The sequence below is a fragment of the Arvicola amphibius genome, chromosome 8 (genome assembly GCF_903992535.2).
Source record: "Arvicola amphibius chromosome 8, mArvAmp1.2, whole genome shotgun sequence".
Lineage (NCBI taxonomy): Eukaryota > Metazoa > Chordata > Mammalia > Rodentia > Cricetidae > Arvicola > Arvicola amphibius.
The window spans coordinates 15,823,390-15,845,489 of NC_052054.1; the positions used below are offsets into that span (position 1 = coordinate 15,823,390).

At 45.4% G+C, this 22,100-nt stretch overlaps 1 protein-coding gene across 1 annotated transcript in view; it reads right to left on the reverse strand.

Moving 5' to 3' along the window:
- The window catches only part of Plekhg1 (pleckstrin homology and RhoGEF domain containing G1), a 135,798-nt gene that overhangs the window by 81,495 nt on the left and 32,203 nt on the right, over positions 1-22,100 (reverse strand). The window contains 2 exon segments of the mRNA XM_038340543.1: positions 704-820; positions 822-1,213. Of these exon segments, the coding sequence (XP_038196471.1) occupies positions 704-820; positions 822-1,112 (408 nt within the window). The 5' untranslated portion in view covers positions 1,113-1,213.

Below are 22,100 nucleotides of genomic sequence, written 5' to 3' on the forward strand. Positions count from 1 at the left end.
AATAATTTGTATAAAGAATTAACATGGTAATCATTTATGCAAATTATGTAAAAATTTGTTCATTATAAATGTGAACAGGAAAGCAAAACAAGCCAAGGCCCAGGACTTTTCTCACCCCCATTTACTCCCTCCCCAAACACCAAAGAGCAGAAAGCCCAGCTCTCTGTTAGGGCAATGGATATATATATATTCAACTGGGGGTCAGTTCCACCCCACAGGCCCCACACTCCAGGACACAGACGTCACAGCATCTGGGGGTGGGGGACGAGACACAAGGATCCAGGTAGCAATAGTTTCAGAAACTTCTAGACATACACAGAGAATTGCGATTCAGGTAAGAACAGTTGCGTTCAGAGACATCTAGCATCTACTCACCAAGAGCCCTGGGGCACCTTCTGTCCCCATTATTAGCTGCTCCACTAGGAGAGGCGCCCTGAGGTCCAGAACTAAGCAGACAGTACGCTGGTGGAAGATGTGCAGTGTCATCCCCATTGCCCTCGACACACAGTTGATTTGCTATGCAACTATTACCTACTCCATTGACCAGGTGACAGCACTAGGTTTCTCTTAAGTTTACTATTCTCCTCTGGCATCATAGGTGACATCGCCCCCACCCCAAACAAGGCCCTTTGCTTTCCTCTATTGTTTTGCAAGCCTGTTCCTCCCACTTGACAACCTTAAAAGCCTCTGGAGCCTGTCTTACCTCCACGATGCTTTTTAGGTCTTGCACGTAGGTCCTCTCGGTCTCCAGGATTTCCTGTACCACTCTATCCACATAGAGGAGCTTGGGGCTGGTGTCTGAGTCTGCAGTGGTTTGGGGTTGCCCCATTCGTGTCCACTCTCCACTGGGTCCTGGGCTGCCTCTCGCTGACACCATCCATGTTTGGTGGCCCGGAAGGGTTGTCCCTCTGCAGCTCGCTGCTGGAAAATGGCTGTGCTGGAATCAGCTCCAGCTTTATGGCCCCAGCTTCTTTATCCTGGCGAAATAAGCCCAAGTGGCTATTTGAAACCAAAGTCATTCTGCTGCCAATGGAGCCATGGCTGTCCCTGGAGGAGGCCGAGGATGAGGTGGAGCTGAAGCTGATGGGTCGGTCACTGTCAGAAAGCTCCATGGTGTTTGGTTCTGGGGACTGGGAAGGTTCAGCTGTGGTCCTTGGATCAGGAACTTGAGTTACAGCAGGCGGCCCTTTCGGTTGCAGCCGGCGATGCCCATCTGCTTCCATCACAGAAAGATAGAAAAGAGAAAAGAAAGGTCAGTGAGCACCCTCTGAACAGGAGGAGGAAAGGAGGGTCAAAACCTACCCCAGGTGTGGAGCATCATTAACAAGAGGTGGCAAGTGAGCTCAGAAAGGCAGACTGGGAAAAGGAGGATGAGCGGTTCAGAGCATCCTCTGAGCCAGCTGGAAAGGGCAGCCGCAGGCTCTGCCCTAGGCCTTCTCTCCTTGATTCGGCACCTTAACAGATCACAGAATGAGCCAGGATACCCTAAACTGTGTGAAGCAAGACATCCATTGGGTGCTGTTTCTAAATGTGAGCACCTGCCCTGACTCATATAGGCAGATGGGTCCAGATTTGAGGGTGGAAAGGCTCAGTGATTAGGGCACAAAGAACAGGCAACTTTAATCAACACAATAAATGGTTCTATCATGCCTAGAAAGGAGACTAATTCTTACAGAATCTTGAGAAAGGTTGCTTTAGATTTTAAGTTTTCCATTATAATTCTACCGTTTCTAAGCAAGGGTCCTGGAGCATGGAGAAGACTCAGTTTAAGTGACATTAAGTGACACTGGCTGATGCACATTTCACTCGCACACAGCACTGAAAACAGAGCAGTGTGGGCTCTTTCTCTGTCTAATGGGGGGGCGTGAAAACCAGGCTGAAATAAAAAGACCCGCATCCTACCTCAAATTCACCTTAGCCCTTACCTAAAGCCCTTCTTAAAAACTGGCGTTCCAGGCCTGCAGGATGGCTCAGCTGGTAAAGTTACTTCACACAAAGCTTGGCCACCTCTCTTTGATCCCCAGCATCAGAGAGGGAGGGGTGAGAGCTGACTCCTGCCCGCTGTTCCACATCCGAGCTGGCCCAGAAGAGGCCTTCAAAGTGCTTATGTGGCATCTCACTGTATCGTTCTTTCTATAATGCCCATTTGTTCATTCTCTCTCTCTCTCTCTCTCTCTCTCTCTCTCTCTCTCTCTCTCTCTCACAAATAAATACATAAATTTATGTCATAGGAACCTTACCTGCCTAAGACAAACAGACAACACAGCTTTTGTAAAGTATCGATTAAGTCACAACATCCAGGAGCTATTGGAACAACTCCAGCAGTCCACACGCCACGTCATAAAACAGTGGCTTTAAATTAGGAACTAAGTGATGAGAAAAATTAAGCCCAGCTGGGTTATTGGCATTTATGAGAAAGCGTAAGGTGAGACCAACTGCCAACTGGGGAGGTGACAACAGATGTGGTGGAGGAAGATTATCTTGGGTTCAAAAAGGCCGTAGCCGAATTTAAACCTTCCAAAATTATTCTTTTTTTTTTTTTTTTTTTTTGGTTTTTTTTCGAGACAGGGTTTCCCTGTAGTTTCTAGAGCCTGTCCTGGAACTAGCTCTTGTAGACCAGGCTGGCCTCGAACTCACAGAGATCCGCCTGCCTCTGCCTCTCGAGTGCTGGGATTAAAGGCGTGCGCCACCACCCGCCCGGCCCAAAATTATTCTTATGAAACATGCAAGATTCCAATTTTTTTCAGCTGTCAAGGCAGGATCAGTATCCCCTTGCCCCCATAATATTGAGATTGTACCTTATGATAAGGGATTTGATCAATGATGAAATTGGCTTCGTCTTGGCCGGTCACCTTACTACCAAAATTCATGCTTAGAGGTTTTGCTTGGAATGGAAGGATTATGCTGGAAAAATTATAATATGACAGATGTGTTAAGAATATTGGTCCATGGTATCCCTGAGACAAAGTTTCTCTGTGTAGCACTGGCTGTCCTGGAACTCACCCTGTAGACCAGGTCAGCCTTGAACTTAGAGATCCACCTGCCTCTGCCTCCTGATGCTGGGATTAAAGGCGTGCACCACCACCTATGGTCACTTTTGATAGGGATGTAAACTTATTTGGATTTTATAATAAACATCAAACAGCTGGTCCCAATATTTTTGGACTCTAAGTCCTTCAGAACTTCATCCTTTTCCTAGGCTATATGCACAGAAAGTATCAGTCCATGAAACAAACGTTAGAACTGTGACCGCAACACGAAGGCCCTCGATCTTGTTGACAACCAGGGAGAGTAAGAAACGCATAGGAAGCGAAGACACTCAGTAAGGCCGCCACCACATGGTATGAGTTTGCTACGGAGTTTTAGAGCTTTTGAGATATGCTTTCTGCTTGCTCTATAACAACTTTATAGCCCATAAAACGTGGATTGGTTTGTAGTTAAAATACACTTGACCTAAAAGGCTTGATCCAGTTTGAGTGTGGCAAAGATCCAAGAAGTGGCCATGCATCCAGATCTGCCTGTTGTAGAATGCAGTTGCCAGCGCTCAGAGCTGCTGGTATGGAAACCGAGACTGTGATAGGCTCAGGAGACGGCTCCGAGGTGAGGGGCTGAGTTTGAACCACCGAGCCCACACAAAGCTTGACACAGTAGCGTGTCTCTGTATCCCTGATGCCCCTCTAGTGAGACAGAAGGTACAGGCCAGAAGAATCTCTGCAAGCTTTCAGTGGCATTCATCATAACTGTGACCCTGATTTTGGTCCCACTGTAGGGAATGGCCCACTCTCTTGGGAAATAAGCGTCCTTTAAGATCCCCAAAGGTCCAACAATGATTTAGGATTAATGTAAGCTGAATAATCCTCACTACCCAAGGCCAGGACACCTGGAAAAGCCTAGATCAAACAATCGAGCCCCACAGAAGGAGACAGGCTGGTTTCCAGAGCAATTCCCTGCTTCCTAACTAGGCAAATGTCAGTCTTCTGTTTGGTCTAGGAAATGGTCTTTAGCATTGTTACCCGGACACTTGGCACTATATCAGCGGGATGAGCGACTACAGAGAGACCCATTTCCTTCCTCCCACCACTTCTTTGCTCTGTGTACACTCACTCTAAGACTGGAGAGGAAGGAAGAAGAATTTGGTCTTAGAGTCTAAGTTGTGCTGCTATAGATGGGAACACCTTTGGGGTTTCTTCAAAGATGGGCAAAGATGGAATGTAACAGCCAGGTCCATGGACGACTCCTTCTGGGTCGATCTTAAACAGAAACATGAGTGGGCCCTGGTCTAAGGATCCTGCTATACCTGGCCACTGAAGCCCCTGAGACCAGCCTATTCTGTATCTGCCAGTTAAATATCGTTTAAAAACAGAAATGTGCAGATTATTGGTGTCTGTAGTGTTCAGTCAAGCTTACTTGACCATTTAAATACCTTCCGAAACGACCAAAAACAGAAATCAGACATTTCAAATCAGGCCATATAATGGTATGTGATGTGAAGCTATCCTTGTTAATGAGTAACATTTTTTATGTTGACTCATGGCTTAGAAGGTAATTACAGTTTTCTCATATAAGACAACATGCCTCATAAAAACTGTCTAGTCTTGCTCTCAACCGCCCTCAAAATAATTGGAGATTTCTACTGTCCGACCTCTTCTTTCTAATGAAAATCTCCAATGATTAATATTTATCAAACTGTGCTGCTCAACATAGTAGTCCACTAGCTATGTGGGACCAAGGAGCATTGGAGAAGTTCTAGAACTGAGGTGGGCAGTGTGTGTAGAATAAATGCTATTTTTAAATAACAATATGAGACAAAATTATCAAATGTTTCATTGCTTTTTTGATTGTTTTTAGAATAGTAATTTTTGAATAGTGAGATAATTTTAATATCACATTAAAATTTTACCGGTTTTGTTTTACGGTTTTAAAATGTCACTACCAGCAAATTTTAAATCCTATGTACAGGGAGGGTATATTTTTATTAAAGGAAGTTTATATGAAGATCATTTCGATAATTACATTTCAGTCTGTAAATTTAGGACTGGAGAGATGATGACTGGTGGTTAAGAGCATGTACTTCTCTCGCAGAGGACCCGAGTTCGATTCCTAGCAACCACACTGGCTAGCTCACTGTAAATTCAGCTCCAGGGGATCTGATGCCCCCTTTTGACCATGGAGGGTATTGCACACACATGCACATAACCCTCCACAGACACACATATACACATAATGAGAAATTATGATTAAAAGGCTTAAATTTACCTGTTTATCTGTGGTTATTTAAATAGTAGCGACTGGATGATGCATGAGACACGCATGTGACTATTGTCAGGGGGAAGGGGGAGGGAGAACTGTCGCACAAAGGCAGAGGGAGGGTGGGGTGGCTGGCTTTCCACAGCAAACCCTGCCAGAAGCCTTTTCATTCTGCTTTGGGCTAGAGAGTAATGTTGTATGCCACTCTGCTATCCTCCTAGAGTGTCATATCTTCCTAAGCCCCAAGTTGAGGACTAATATTAGACAGCTTTGGAGAATGCCTCACCAAACATTGGCTCATGGATCCTCACGTGTAGATCTTTCGACCATCACTACCATGAAACTAGCCAGGTCTGCCCACTGGGGGTCATGGCCACACTCACCTTTGGTGAGCCTGGAGGTAGCTGGGGTTGAAGGTAGCACTTGCAAGGGTCTCGCTGGCTTGCTGAGTCTGACCACTAGAGGTTGTTAGCCATAGCATAGCGTCTGTGCACCATTCTCAATGAAAAGGCAGGACTTCCGTTTCACTCCCAACGAGACTTTGTAGGGGAAGCAATCCCATCCCTTGGCTTCCCTTTATTTGTCCTTTAGACTGCCATTATGTTAATTTCTCTCTTTAGGAATGCCACCATCAGAATCGAGAGCACTACTTGCTGCCTCCAACTGATCTTGAGCCAACTTCAATATACAACTTCCCTGATTTCATGTCACCTGGTGTGCACGCACAGGTGGGGCCTTCGGGTTCCCCAACCTACAGTTCCCAAGGAGACTGCTATAAGGCAAAGCTGAGACCCTTCCCACCACAGTGGTAGAGGAGGGGGCCAGCACACCAGTTTCTGCTCACTTCTCTGCTCAAAATCCAGCACTCCACCCAGTGCCTTGGAAGAACTACTACCCCAAGATCTCCATGCCTTCCATATTATTATATTTTATTAAACACCAAGTTCCCGACACCCCAACTTCCCCATAATGATGACCTTGGCATTGTGATCCAAACAACCCCCTTTCCCTTAAAAATAAATCTATCCTCTTGACAAATTTTGAAGCATACAACACAGTATTATTGCCGAAAGGCCCGTGATGTTCTTATCTATCTTGCATAACTGAGAAGCCGGAGTGTGAGCCGTACTATACAGCATGTCTCTCTGCTCAGCCCCAGTAGCCTCCCTTCTAATCTTCTCTGCTGTGAGTTTGTCTACTTTGGATTTCGTATGTGAATGGTATCTTGTAGATACCTGGGAAATTCTTGCCAGCATGAAACGAGTCTTACTCCCTGGAGCTGCCATGCTGAGCTGGCAGCAAGCAGCAGACATGCTGACCAGCCCAGGGATGCTCTCTAGCCCTGCTTCTGGTCCCAGCCTCTGGAGTGAGCAGCCATCAGCTCATGCATCTGTGTCACACGAGATGATATAGTAACCCGACAGAAGCCAAATCAGACCCACCATGGCAGAGTGTCTCCCAAATGTAGCACGATTAATAAAAACCCAGAGATAGATATTGGAGTTCAACCTGAAGGTCAGAAAAGCAAAACAACCAGCCATCGGCTCTTATCTCTACCTCAGTCTGAAGTCAGAATGAGACTGTATCCGAGAGCTGTCTCCTCATGTCTTATATTCCTCTCTAGGGCTGGGATTAAGGTGTGCATCACTACCACCCTGGTTTCTATGGTAAACTAGTGTGGTTATTGGAATTAAAGTGTGTGTCACCACTGTCTGGTCGTAAGGTTAACCAGTGGGGCTTGTTTTACTCCCCGATCTTCAGGCAAGCTTTTATTTATTAAAATACAAATGAAATGCCACCACAATTCCCAGATCACAGGAACCCCGAGAGGTTATATATAATTATCCCTGTTTTTAGCCACTGAGGTTTGAGAGTGATCTGAGTTGCAGAAAGATTACCCAAGCAGATCCACTGTCCATAATTTAAATCTACATCAAAACTGCCTTTAATGTCTGCTGTCAAAATCCTTAAAGCTTATGGTTTCATCATATTTAGAATATTTTATAAAAAGAAAATAAGAATTAAAGCAACCTCAGAGAAGTTAGGTAATTGTATTCAGCAGGGATTGGTAAACTATAGAGCAGAAAGAAGATTAGAGATGAGAAAATAAAGAACACAGCCTAGCTACTTGTCTAGAACACTTGGTATCTGTACTCAACAGACTACACTGTATGTGCAGGTGTGTATGTGTGTGCGTGCATGTACATATGCGTGTGTGTGCATCTATCCTCCACTACATATACCAACAGAGATCAAGGGGTAGAGCAGAAATTAAATTATGACATGATATTTTCTTCCAGTCTGAGCATGCATGTGTTTTGCTCTGGTTCAATGCCATCTTAGTTGACCATGACCATTGGTTTCATCCCCTGGAGGTGAGGTAGCTGGACCAGATGGCTTTCCCAGGCCCGGTACAATCTTCTGCATGTGACTTCAACCCTGAAGTAACCAGCAGGTCACTAGCTAACATCCACACTGCTCATTTCTAACTACAGTCAGTCACCGTGCCAACCTCACGCCAGCAATGTTGTATATGGCACTAAATGCCAGGATTTAGTCAGTAAAGTTGTATCCTGAGCGAGCTGAGCGGTGCCTCAGTGTGTTAAGCGTGGCGCTTGCGAATCTGAGGGTCCCGAGTTCAATTCCTGAGTCTGATCACAGAGCGGCGTGGGCCGTCTGTCCCCGATTCTGTCCACAGAGTGGACCGTGTGCACATCTGTGTCTGTGTCCCGAGTGTGTCTGCTATTCCACGCCCCTCTCGTGGCGTGGGAAAAAGTTTATCACTGACTTTGCCATAGTCAGAACAAGCACATTTCCTGTTAGCATGAAACCACTGGACTCAAGCAGTCAGTGAACAACAGTTACACACATGAGCCTCATCTGGATGGAGCACGCTCTGTCCCCAAACATCTCTGTACAGTCATGAAGGAGGCACAAAGCCAAGCAACATTTTCTTAAAGAAAAAGGAGGAAAAAGGAGAGAATTCCAAAGGGCTAGCAATAACACTCAGAGTAAATAAATCCTTCCCCAAAGCACATTAAACACTTTCTTCATGAAAAGGGAGGAAGGGGAATTGAAATGCCTAACAATAGAGGTCAGAATAAATAAAATTTCTGAAAGGCACAATGTAAAACCATTAAATGTCAGGCTCTCCTACGTCCATAAAGGTAGAGGAAACTGTATATTCAAAATACATGGTTAAGGAAAGATGAACGGCTAATAAATGTGAACAATGTGATCTCAGTTTTGAATTTCAGATGCTAACTTATTGCAAAAGTAATATATTGTAAAATATTAGCATGATTTGTCCCAAGTAGACATGGATCTTTTCTCCTTCCTCTGTTTATGTAAAAAATATCTCTCTTCTTCAACAACTGTGTAGTTTTCAAAATCTCTCCAATTACTTAAGGACATTAAAACCACAACCCCCCTCTGAATCAAATATGTAAACATTTCAAATGAAAACAATTTGATTTTCAGATACAATATGTAATAAATTAAAGTTAAGTCTATACACCCTTAAAAATGTCAACATCACAAAGCTGAGATACTCAATAAGACAATAAAAAGTTAGACTCAAGTAGACAGTAACATGGAATAAAAAGTCAAGCTTCCTCTCCATCCTAGTCATTTCTTAACAAAAGTACTTTCTACCAATAAAACCCTCAAACATGAATTCATTTCCCTTTTCATTTCAGCTGCTGTGAGTCTGGGCCGAAGTTGCCATCGCTGCAACAGCTACGCGTGAAGCCTGCAAGCATTCATTTTGTCCCCCAGCTCGCCCGCCAGAGCCTCAATAAGAAAGGAAATTAAAGTGCGGAGCATTCAAGACACACTTGGAAATTCCTCCTCGGAGCCAAGAACACGAGCGCTCTAGTGTTCAAACTAACTTTAAGGAGAGACCAAAGTCCTGCGAAACTCAAACAAGACAAAAACCAGTTAATATGGATGAGGGGGTGGTGGTAATTGGGATGAATTCCATTGTCAGATAACTTCGGGGCATGGTATTTGCGGTGGGATATGTGTGGCTGCCCAGAGCCCGAGCGTCCTGTCCTTGCACGGTGTGGTAAAGAAAACTCCGTGTGAGGGTTTCTCCCACTTCTGTGGGCCGCTGCAGCTTCAGCTGCTCAGAGAGGGAAGGAGTAAGCGGGTCTTGGCATCAGTTTCCTGGGAACACTTCCACCAGCACCTACCTGTCCTCCACGGAGGGTCAAACATGCCGGCCTGCCTCCAGCTGGTGCAGTGGCCGCCTACTGGGCACTCAGTCAGGTAAAACAAGAAACCTTTACTAGTCTCTGCCGCGTCTTCCAGTGAAATATCGCATGAGTCAGCTTTTTATCTCTCAAACCCAACACACAAAGGCTTTACAAAAAAACCTGATTTGCAACTTTCTGGCTGCCTTTTTCCCCCTCGTGCACAGACCACAGACTTCAGCATCACTGAGGCCTTAATGAAACATGACATCATTCAATTGAGAAACAGGACAATAGGCACCACTGTGGGTAGGGCGAAAACGCACACTTCACTGAGCGACTCCCTACTGCTTCCATTCTTTCATGCACATCAAATGCAACCCACAGTCTGAAAGCTCCTTGCCTTTACCTTCTGGCTCAGGCCACGGCTCTCCACAAGCCCCACATTAAAATGAGCTAGCTCTTTGGAGGTCAGATGTTTTCAAGTTCACTTCCTGATTTACAAGCTTGTGTGCAAGTGAATCGCACAACTTTAGCAGAACTTTTAAAGGGGTGTCCATGGCTGACACCCAGTTGAGGGCGCCCAGGGTAACCCTGGACTGCTCATTAGACACTGCACATTTCAGGGAGCAGAGCTACACAGGAACACATTGTGAGGACTTTAAACAAGAGCTAAAAAAAATTGTCTGCAGGCAAATGTCTTAAAATCATAATGTGGGGGCATTTCTTTGGAAAACAGTTAAACCCTGTGGTCTTATATTTATAAATGCTAACTATTAAATACAGAATGATCTAATTCCTACATTTCAGTAAATTAGATTTCAAATTATTTGGGATATTTAAATCTCCCTAAGCGCTACTTGTCTTTCAAAATGCCACGTCTCACAAATACCATACCATCACACATATACACATATGCAACCAATAAAAAGTGAAACAAAAATGATACATTTATCTTGAGTAAAGTTTTCAATAAAGGTTTATGTTTATGTAATTAAACCCAAGACTGTGTACTCTTGCTTGTTCTGTAGATGCTTAAATTCAATGACTCTAAAGGGCACATTCCACTGAAAGCCTCAATTCAAAAACCGGGTTATTGAAAAACCAGAACCCACAGCTCAATCTTAGTACAACAATTTTCTGTCACGCCTATGAGGTGATTTGAAGCTAACGCATAATAAGATAATTTGTTTTAATGCCTATTTGCTTGGGATGAGCCTGAGCCTACGCAGGCCTCTTCCCTTGGCCCATCAACTGTCCCTTGGCACTGCAGGTGGGGACACGGTGTTTGCCATGACTCTCTCCCATCCCCCAGATTGATGGGGATCATTCATCTAGGAGGCCTGGGATGAGCTTTCCACCCCCCTATCCTGTGGAAACAGCCTTACCGTCTCCTTCTGACTACCACAGTAGCCTCTCTGTCTCATCAGCACCCCACCACACCCAGTGCCCAGATGCACCCTCTGTTCCACTTTTTCCTCTTTGCCTCCATCTCCCAAGTTTTCCATCTGACTCTCTACAGTCAGCCCCATCCCCCCGCGGGTCCTACTGGTCAAACAGAATACTTACTATGCTTATCGAAGGCACCGCAGTCTCAATATCTAATCATTTTCTCTCTTCTCTCCCCTCCCTGAACTTTCACAGCTGGAGGAGGTAGGCAACCTTCCCATACTGCAGATTTTAAGATCCTACACAGACTCAAATACACAGAGGTCCTTACTGGCTCATATGTATTCTGCATATATCCTCAGATATCAAAGTAACTACTTTGATCTTCTAATAAAAGGTTTCTGCCCTTGGATCCTCCCCCTCCCCAAACGTGCTGCTGAGTTTGTTTTGTTTTGCTTGACTATTTATGAGAGATGCTATAGTGTTACAAGAAAACACTGCAGCTCAGCTGCTGGGTGTGTGGCCAGTTTGGTGCATTTACCCCAGGACAAATGATGACCCTGCAGGAAAGATCTGAAAGTGACAGTACAGGCCAGGCGACTCCTATGAGACAGTCATGTCTAGGTTATAGACAATTCCTGTTTCTGAAGATCACCAAGTTGGACAAACACCTCTCACATCAGTTACCGGCAAGAACTGAAGCCAACTACATCATGCCTCCAAACAACAAGAGATTAAAAGATTGTGGATCTGAGTTCTTAAATTAGAAGTTTCTTCCTTCAGACCAGGACACACACACACACACACACACACACACACACACACACACAGTTTGTATCTTTGTATTTATCCCAGAACCACAATTTTTTGCAAATGATTAACACATGCATAGCACAGAGGGCCAAGGGACGATTAACAGCAGGGAGGAAAAGAAGGGGGAGGACAAGAAAAAGAAAAATCAATCTTAAGAGCCAGGGGCATTTCACACCCCCTCTCCTGTTTTCTTACAGCCCAGCTGGGCTCCACTGGAACTCTACAAAGGCTTTGCATTCCAGCCTTTCCCAGCGCACACACCACTTAACCAGAATAGGTAACAGCTCTCTGAAGGCTATCTTTCCACCTTCTGTGTGTACAGCAGGAAAAGGCCTCCGTGCCGACACACTGAAGGTACCAGGACTGTTTTCCTTGCCAGTTTTTTCTGCCCAAGTCACTCACCAGTGTTGCCACCAGGTAGAAGAGAGTTCTTGCTCAGCAAAGTTTCTCTCCAAAACACCGTGGGTCACATGTAAATACACATGCATCCTCTCTAGTGGATAAAGATACATTGCTACAAAGGAGCCCTTTTAAATTCTCTGCCAGCACTGGTTATACAACCAGGAGAAGGGGACCTTTCCCACTTTGTCATCTGGAATGGGGAACTGAAGTACAGGAGGCCCACACACCTGGACCTATCAATAGCAACCAGAATGCAAGCTAGCAAGAAAGAAAAACTTGTGGTCTGAAAGTCAGTAGGGTGAGAAAGTCTCCACCAGTGAAAAACTAAAACCTTCCCTAGGGTCTGCTATAGTCTAACACCGCACCACAGGCTAACTATGTCCTTGCCTAAATCTTAGGATCAGTAGGGTTTCAGAATTCTGTGGATTTTGAAATATTTGTATATACATTAATCTATCTTATCTTTGGCCATGGGACAACAAGTTGATACATGCACTTCCTTTACGTAGCATATACACCTGTGTACACAGACTGACGTTAAATTTCAGACAAACATTTGCCACACTTTGGTGCATGAAATGAAGTTTTGTGATCTGGAATTTTTCCATTTGTGACTTCACGTCAGTACTCCAAATGTTTTCAGCTCGTGTGGTTTTCTGGTTTCACCGCCAGATTTTCAGATTAGGTGGTACATAACCTGTGCTGGAATTCACTCCTGGGCTAGGGAGATGGCTCTATCAGTAAGGGTGTTTGCTTTGGCAAGCGTGAGGGACCGAGTTCAGTCCCCGGAACCCATAGACACACGCATTATCTTCGTGATGACGATGAGCTGGGAGGAGGAGGAGGCAAGGTGGATTCCTACACTTCACTGGCCAGCTACCCTAGCCCTCTTGGTGAAGTTATCAGGCCAACCAAAGGTGAAAGGTGCCCCGGAAACGCCACCAATGTGGTCCTCTGACATCCCCTGTATATGAACTCATACAGGAACATACACATAGACACACACATTAAAAAAATACATCAAGTCTTTTGGTATAGTTAAAAGTTGTAAGGGAGAATTGGGAAGGACCCCCTGGGAAGGACCATCAGGTCATGGGCCCCTGGGCCAGGAATCAGCTTGCCCATTCTTCTAAGAACTATCACGGGTATTAGGAAAGAGACCACAATGGTTTGGTCTAGTTGTGTTGGGATAATGAGAGGGGGAATGTGGGCAACACCGCAGTAGGAGCTTCAAGAAGGCCACATTGAGACACTTTTGGCAACTCTGAAACCAGCCAACAGTACCAAGAAGCTGGACAATGGACGCCCCAGAGAAGGTAGGAGAGAAAGTGGCATGTTTTGGGGGACTCACACAAGAGGTTTGGCTTCAAGTCATACAGGATCAGACAAATTTAGAAAGTTGCATCATAGTTTCAGACATAAAAGTGTTGGAAATTTCAGGCGATGGTTAAAAGCATCTGCCATGGTCTCTACAGAAGACAGAGCCGTTGAATGTTGGGGAGGCTTTGGTTGGTCTTAGATATCACTATTGTGTTCCACTTTCTAAGACAACCAACAAGCCAACTGATACACAGGCTTTCACAAAACAGTCCCAACTTATGTTTAGTCTATTAGAACTTTTCCTTTGGCACAGAGGCAAAGTAGACAGTGTTACATTTTCTGAGCGCATCACAGGAGAACAAAAGGAAGAGTAAGAGAGAGAGAGAGAGACAACCAAAGTCAATGGCGTATCCCAGCCCACATCTGCTAAGGCTCCCTTTGAGGGACACACAGACTTTCCTCCTGAGAGTCAAGGGTAATGAACGAATACCCTCTGCATTGCAGATACCAATGAAAAAGTCGACCATAACGCGCTGCCTAACATTCTAAGCCGAGAAAACAGCACCCGCTACAAATGAACCTTATGGTGGTTACACAGGTGCTTGGACAAGCATCCCTGGTCAAAGAGGCTGACCTGGCAACTTTCTTTCAAAGGGCCATTTGTAAAAGCGAAATGATTTCAAGGGCATCCTACTCTGTTTCTACCAATTTAGAAAGTCTTTACTCTCCGCAGAAGACGCAGTGGTTTAAGGTAGAAGGTAAGCATTTGACTATCAGAGAAATATGAGTTATTTCTGTTTTGCAACTGGAGGACAATTTCTACCAAGAGAAACTGAATCACACACACCAGTCACTCATGTCAATCAACGGAGAAGCCTAGGCCCGCACCCCACGCTGCACTACATGTAAGACCTGAAAAACGATCATAAGAATCCGAGCCAACAGCTTGACAGCTGACAGTAGTGGTCCACGCCTTTAATCTCAACACTCAGGAGGCAGAGGCAGGTGGATTGCTGAGTTCAAGGCCAGCCTGGTCTATAGAGTTAGTTCCAGGACAGCCAGGGCTACACAGTGAAACTGTCTTAAAAAACAAACAAAAGCAAAAACAAAAATACAAAACAACAAAAACAAAGAGAAAAGAATCTAAGCAACAACAACAAAAAAAAATACACAGCACTCATCCCCCTTCCCCCCCAAAAACCCACTGGTTTGCACAGCCAACCCTCCCAATTCATTTAGAATTCATATTCCTACCATGGTCAGTCATGCAGGGAATTAGGTGAGCCAACTTGTCTCCAGACTCAAATCTTGCCCTGATGCAGGTCTTCCTCTGCCTGCTCATGTCTCTGTGCTTAGGACAAGCCTGAGCTCTCTGCAGCACCCTCCTTTGGTTAGAACATTGGCCTTTGTTCTTCAGAGCAGCAAAATCAAGCCTTAGCTATTTCTGAACTGAGCAGCTTTTAGATAGCGAGCAAGCAAATATGTTACAAATAGCTTCTTGCTTTCAACCATCTATCAGTCCCATCTTTAAGGACACCCAGGAGGACTCTGTGCAAAGCACAATGGAAGAATTATCCCTGCAGAATGTAGCAGGCTTTGAGACACACACCTCCCCTCCCCAGGAGATAACACACATCAAATCCATTCCTAGCCAGGGGCATGCCATACTATCTATATGTTCACGAACACTGCCACAATGTACTTGAACTTGAGGAGGGACTTGGGTGTGCAGCTGAAACCCTACAATTCTACTCCTAGAACTCTAATAAAGAAGAATCCTTACAGCTTTAGAGGAACTATCATTTTCACACCCCAGCAGAATAAACACCTCCGCCCTTCCCCGTTTACTAGCTCTCCCCTCTCCTTGCCAACACAGCTCTCTGGGTGTACTGGGGTGAGAGGAAGACTTGTGGCCAGCTGTTTCCAGCTGTTGCACAGTCCCAGATTTTGGTGGCTTCAGAGGCCATTATCAAACCAGCAGAGGTGAGGGTATACGTTTGCAGGGAGACATGGACAAACGGCTTGGAACAAATTAAATCAGCGCAGGAGCCCTTCAGACCCTTCACCTCCTCTCATGTCACATCCAGGAATGGGGGTGGTCCCACCTTTGGGGTGGGGGTGTCCTTCCAAATCTTGCCCCCAAACTACAAACAACACAGGGGTGACAACCTCTATGATGCACAGCCTGGTGAGCACATGGATTCATCTCAGAGGACGCCGGTATAATCTCTAGAACTGGAGAGGGATGTTGGCGTGTATATCATCTGATCTGGACCATCGGGACCATCCCCTCAGGCAGAGTGTGTACCATGCCAGAAGCAACATCTCCTCAAGGAAAGCAGCGCTTTCTCCTGAGGCAGTGGAGATGACTCCACTCTTCCTGGGATTTTGTTTTAAACTAAAGGTGACAACAGAGACCACCGATCCGGGCATATGACTACAACAATCTGAATTGCCCACGTGTTGCCATGACGAACTGATCTTTGACATCCAGAAGACAGAGAAATATACATAGCAACAGCCTGACAACTCTTCCTCTTGCCTTCACTTAGAGGCAGCCACTAAGCCCCAGGGTCCACACTGGAGGCTGATCCTGGACACCAGTTTCTCCTCCTTGGAGCTTTTGTCAAGCAGGATGGGACAAGCCTCAAACACATAATGACAAGTGTGGTGTGTGCCGCCAGCCAGCGGCTGTGAGGGGCGCTGCAGACAGAAACAGCTGTGACTACATACGTTTGCTCTCTCCTCTAGGTTCTCAAACTGCCCTTCAAGTGATATTGAAAGAGGGAGAGACGTACTCTGGACAGTAAACGCCAGCTCCGCTACGTTGCTTTCCCCCATTCTTCCCATTGCGACCTCACAGAATAAACCGGCTCATCTTTCATCTTATATTTAATGACTTGGGATCCAAGCTGAGGGAGTCAAACTTGCTGAAAGTTTCTGGGAGCCCCGGTGCTTGCCTCATCCCAGTTCCCACAGGGGCACATGAAGTAACTTGTTTATAGTAGCAGAACAAAGGCAAGGAGAGGGGGAGAGAGAGAGAGAGGGAGCTCTGTTCCAAGACAGGTTGGCCTTAATTAGGTCCCAAAACAAGTGTAGCCAAATTTTTTGTGGTTCATCCTGAATAAAACCCGTCAAATCCCTTTGCAAATATAAGAAAGAAGAGGAAAAAGAAGGGGGAGGGAGGCCACATATAAATATTAGTCTTTGCTGAGGTGGGGTTAGAAGCCAGCTCTTTTGCTTCCCACTGGGATCTTGTCTTCACATGTTTATAAATGAATATGTTTATTGGCACAAGTATAATACAAGGGGGACAAAACAAACTCACATGATGGCAATCCTTATGTGCTGTACACACTTCCATCCCACTCCCAATTTTCCAGGACCCTATTTTGTCTCTAGGGGTAAAATACCTTGCTTTGTTCCTTTTGGGTATCCAAGGCAGGTTTGGCTGTTTGAAAGCGCCAGTAATATGATACAAGAGGAGAGGGAAATGGGGGCATTCATTTCATTCAGTTATGTATCTATAGTCTGACGTTCAACAGTGACCATTTCTGAGAGGTTCCTCCATGATCCCTGTCCTCTTGGGGGCTCTCTTTACTTGATGTTGCTCCTTGGTTCCTCTAGCGTCCCCCTGGTTTGTCTCCATCAGAGGTAAAGGTCCCAGCTGTGGCTGTCTTGTCTTTCCTGCTGCAGCATCCCTGGCCAGGTCCCCTTAGCCACAGCCACCTCTCTATAGAGGAAGCCTTCGTTAAACCCCTCCTGTGAACCAGGTGGGTGAGCCTAGTGTTTTGTAGCTCCTGGGCTGCCACACACCGATTCAAGAATCTTTAGTCTGAAAGGTTGATTGCAGTTTGGGTTCATGGGCTTATTCAGAATATCCCTTGGTCTTTACTCCGAGGTCTAACCCAAATGGCAGCGTTTCAAAATAATGGCTTGCGCGAGTCTAGTTAATGAAGTAAAATGTTTAATGTCATGAATATATTTTGTGTTTGCTACCACATCACGTAGCAGCGACCCACCCAGTACTTCATGAGATGCTACCATGGGCTGGATATTATCTCAGGTACTAGGGGCGTAGGGGAGAATGAAGCAGTAAGAATCTTGCCCTCCTGGAGCTTATTTTCCACTAGAATAAAAACAGACAAACAGATAGACTATAAATCTTTGATAATGTCCTATCAGTATGGGGAGAGTACTATTAGGGTATTCTAATACAACTTCCCATTTGGGGTTTGGATGGCCACTTACCTCTCACCATGGGTGTTCAATCTACTGCTTGGATCCTGCTATATTACTCGGCCTTCTATCCCTGCTCAGGTTACCTGCCAACTTGGAGACAGTTCTAAGTTTGTGGGTTTTTTAGTCCTCCTCCTCCCTCTTCCCCTCCTCCTCCTCCTCCTTTTATATTCATAGATTGTGGGGGGGGGGCACCTGTGCTATGGAGTCTATGTGGAGATCAGATAAAATCTTGCGGGAATTAATTCTTTCTACCTTGTTGGTCCCAGGAATTGAACTCATCCTGTAAGGCTGGGCAGAAGCATTTTTACCTGTGAAAGCATCTCACAGGCCCTTTGGTGTGTTTGTATGCATATGTGGGTATGCATGAGCACACGTTCACATGTGGGTGTGAGAGCATGTTGAAGTTAAATGTCAGTTTTGAGCCTTCCTCTATTGATATCCTTTTTTATTGAGTCAAGGTCTCTCACCCAATCATGAACTCATTGATTCAGCAGCTGGCAAGTGAACTCTATGGATGTTCCTGTCTCCCCCTTCTCAGTGCTAGGATTATAACTGCTTAGGTTGGGATTAAAGGTGTGCACCTATGTGCTGGCTATTCACCTGGGCACTAGAGATCCTAACTCAGATCTTCATGCTAATATGGCAAGCACAGTATTGACTAAGCCATTTTCCCAGTCTTCAATTGTAGTCTTTAAAGTATTTTCACCGTGGGCTGAAGCCCACCATGACAGGAAAAACTAAAAGCAGCCCTGTTTCTCCCCACCCAATTCTTTTTGTTACTGGAGATTTATTCTCAGACTTCTATGCATATTTACTTTTCAATACACATATTTACTAGAAACTACCCTGGAGGCGGAGTTTCACAGTAAGGAACAAGGAGGAGACTTGCACCCTTTGACTCTGGGGATCCTGGGATATTCCCTCTAAATTCTCCATGGGCCACCTTCTCCATGTGTCTTAAGCCTTCCCGTCGCTTCCACTATAGGTCTTTTTTAGAATCATCACCGTCCTCGGGCCGGATTACTACTATAAAATACTGCAGATATCATTTCTATAAAGAACATCTAGGAAATAAATATTCGTTCCTCGGCGAACCTAGAGTTCGGCCAGGGAGCCAGACTCAGACCATCATCTGAGCAGGTGACCCTTATGAGAAGTGCCCTCCGTGAGGGAGGCATAGATGTCACGCACAAAAGAAGGGATGGGGCTTGTGGAAAGCAACCTGGGGAGACTTTCCTGAGGAAGGGATGTGAGAACTAACACCTGAAACCTGAGAAGAATCAAGTAGGAGACTTAGGTGGGGATAAAAAAAGACCCATCTGTCCTGCATGCTTTATTCCCTACTCACACATGGTGATCACCCAACCTAGGCTTTTCTATTGTGTGTAAACACCACACAGTTACACCACACAGTTACACCGCACAATTAGCGACAATGCTTGTTCTAACAGTTCCCAGCCTAGAAGCTGTCCTTCCCCACTCCAGAGTGATCCTCTCTTCTCATCTGTATGTACTGTCTTTTCTCTTAGTCCAAACCTTCAGCACAGCTGCATGGACGGTAACCATGACTCAGTTATTGTCTGGCCAGTTGGATGGGGTCTTTTCATAATAAAAACCACAATGGAAATTTCCTTACCCAGCACTTTCATTAGGCACAATCAGAGGAAAATGAACAGTGACCTAAAAGAAGGAATCGCAAAAGAATGGGCTGATGGAGGGGAAGATGATGAGGCTACGCAATAGCTCAGTAGGGGACACGAAGCCAGAGACAATTGCCCAGTTGTCAGTATGGCTTTGAAGAGAACATTGACTTAGGGGTCTATACGAATTAGTCATAGAAAAAGGGTGAACCTCAGTGCATTAAGCCACTCCAAGCAGTGACTTTTGGTTATCACCCTGCTGATTTAGTAAAACAAAACATCCCCAAAGGTGAACTTACTTTGTACAATCAAATTCATTACTTATTGCTCATGAAAGGAGATGTGGAAAGGAGCCAAGATTTGGGGTTGAGATGTGTGGGATCTCAGCTCTCCTGGACATGTCTGTTACATGGCAGAGTGGCTAACTAACATCTCTTTGATCGCAAGTCCACCTCAACTTCTAAGAGGACAGATTTGAAGTTTCCAGCATTTAAAAACACTTTCCCAAAGGCTGTGAATCAAAGATTCCATGATTCTGGGTGATGTGTTGACACCCTGACCTAAGTGTTAGCTCCACAGACCATTTTCCTTCAGGCTATATGACAACTTTAACCTCCTAAAAGTGATCCCACCAATATAGATAACCATGAACTGATGCCTGAAGCAGGGACATGAGATCTTTGTATAGAGAGAGACTGAATTAAATTCCCCATAAAAGAAGGGGAATTGGACAGCCTAATTGAACTATTAGCAAGGACAAAACTCCCTCTAAAGCAGCAGTTCTCAACCTATGAGTTACGACCACTTTGAGGGTTAAATGACCCTTTCGTGTGGGTCGCCTAAGATGATCAGAAAACACAGATATTTGCATCACAGTTCATAACAGTAGCAAAATGAGAGTTATGAAGTAGTTAATGAAACTAATCTTGTGGTTGGGGGTCACCGCAGCAGGAGGAACTGTATTAAGGTGGCAGCATTAGGAAGGTTGAGAGCCACTGCACCAAAGCCGTGGCATCATCTGAGAATCAACATCTCTGGGACTCGGGTCAAGCTTTCCTGCTCTCTCCCATCATCCTGCTTTCTGCAAATGGCGCCCTGAAAACCACACGGTATAGGAGATTAGAAAAAGAGTTCCTTTCAGTACAGGGGCACTGTCACAGTTTGTGGTCCATCCCATCCAAGCGCCTGCTCTGTAGAGCCTTGGGATGGCAGAAATGCAGATGCTGAACTAATCAGAGACTGGAAAGATGGCTCAGGTGGTGCAGGGCAGTTGATGCTCTTCTAGAAGACGTGAGTTGGGCTCCCAGAACTGACACGGGCACCTCACAACCACCTGTAACTCCAGATCCGAGGAATCCAATGCTCTCTTCTGGCCTTCATAGGCACCCACATACATGTGGCATTCATCCCCTCCTCCAAAATATATCCTTAAGAAATAAATTGACCCAACTATACATCTGCAAAATTTATGCTCCTAAGCATTAGGGAGCTGAGACAGGAGGCGAGCCTGAGCTACCATAACTGTTTCAAAATTTAAACAAAACAAGCTGGGCGGTGGTAGCACAACGCCTTTAAAACTCAGTATTTGGGAGGCAGAGGCAGGTGGGTCTCTGTGAGCTGAAAGTCAGCCTCATCTACAGAGCAAGTTCCAGGATAGTCAGGGAAACACAAACAAAACAAAACAAAACAAAACAAAACACGAGAACACAAATGCAGGGAGTAGAGGAAGGATGTCCTGAGTGAGTAAATTCACGAGTGAATGTGTGCTGCTGACATGGGCACAGCCATATCAAGAACCCCAGTGTCTTAGACTCTTAGGAAAATGACAAAGCTGTCCCCACTGTTGCTAGTGGGTGCAGAATATGTCCACTGTAGATTCTCCTCCCCCCGCCCCCGATGTGTACAGCCTTGAGACTGCTCCCTACAGAGACTGCTTCTATGGTAATGAGCTCAACCAGCCTTTTTGTTCCGTGTATATAATGACTCTGCCTCCTTGTTTGTCTGGATGCAATAACCACACCTCCTTGTTCAGCTGTATGAAGCAACCTCACCTCCCTGTTCAACTAATAATAATATTATTATATTATTATAATAATAACAATCACATAATAAACATGCTGAATGTCCAGGGGGAATGTAGCTTCTCCATCAGAGGGCCCAGGCCCCCAGCCCCAGTTTTTCTGTATGTCCCGTGTTTGGCTTTTCTTCCCTGCCTTGCCTCCCAGTCAGGTATGTCCCTGGAGCTGTGCTGGACACAGCCCCCAAACCCAAATGGATGCTGTTAAAAGGTAAAAGGTGTGGTTTACTCAATGCCCTCCAAGGAGTTCATATCCTTCAAGTCACCAGGCATGATGGCTAACACAAAGTCGCTCTAACAAGGTGACCCCCATGGGCCTGGTGAGTGAGATGGGAAGACTCTCTGTAGCTACTCCCACTCCAGTTTACTTGCTCAGTTGGTTGTCTGACGGGTTTATAATGGGCCTGACGGATGTGGCCCCTGGAAAGAGAATTCTGACGATATCTAAAAGTGGCATCGAGTTTTTATTTAGGTGCATATAAGAGATTCTGTGTGGGAAGCTGGGGCCATGCTGCCAAGGAGCTTGTGTGATAACAATGAGAGCGCAGGGAACCTGGGAGGATCAGGGAGAGGGAGGCAGCATGGCAGACAGGATGAGCACAGACCTTGAGGGTCAGGGGAACCACTCATTTCTGGTGTACACAGTGTGCTAAACTGGACGCCCAAGCAACGTGGAAGTCTGTGAATACCCCATAGAGAAAAAAGAGATTGGTAGCTAAACAGGGAAAAACCAAAGGAAACACAGGAATGCTGTGTCAGTAATACTGCAGTCAACTG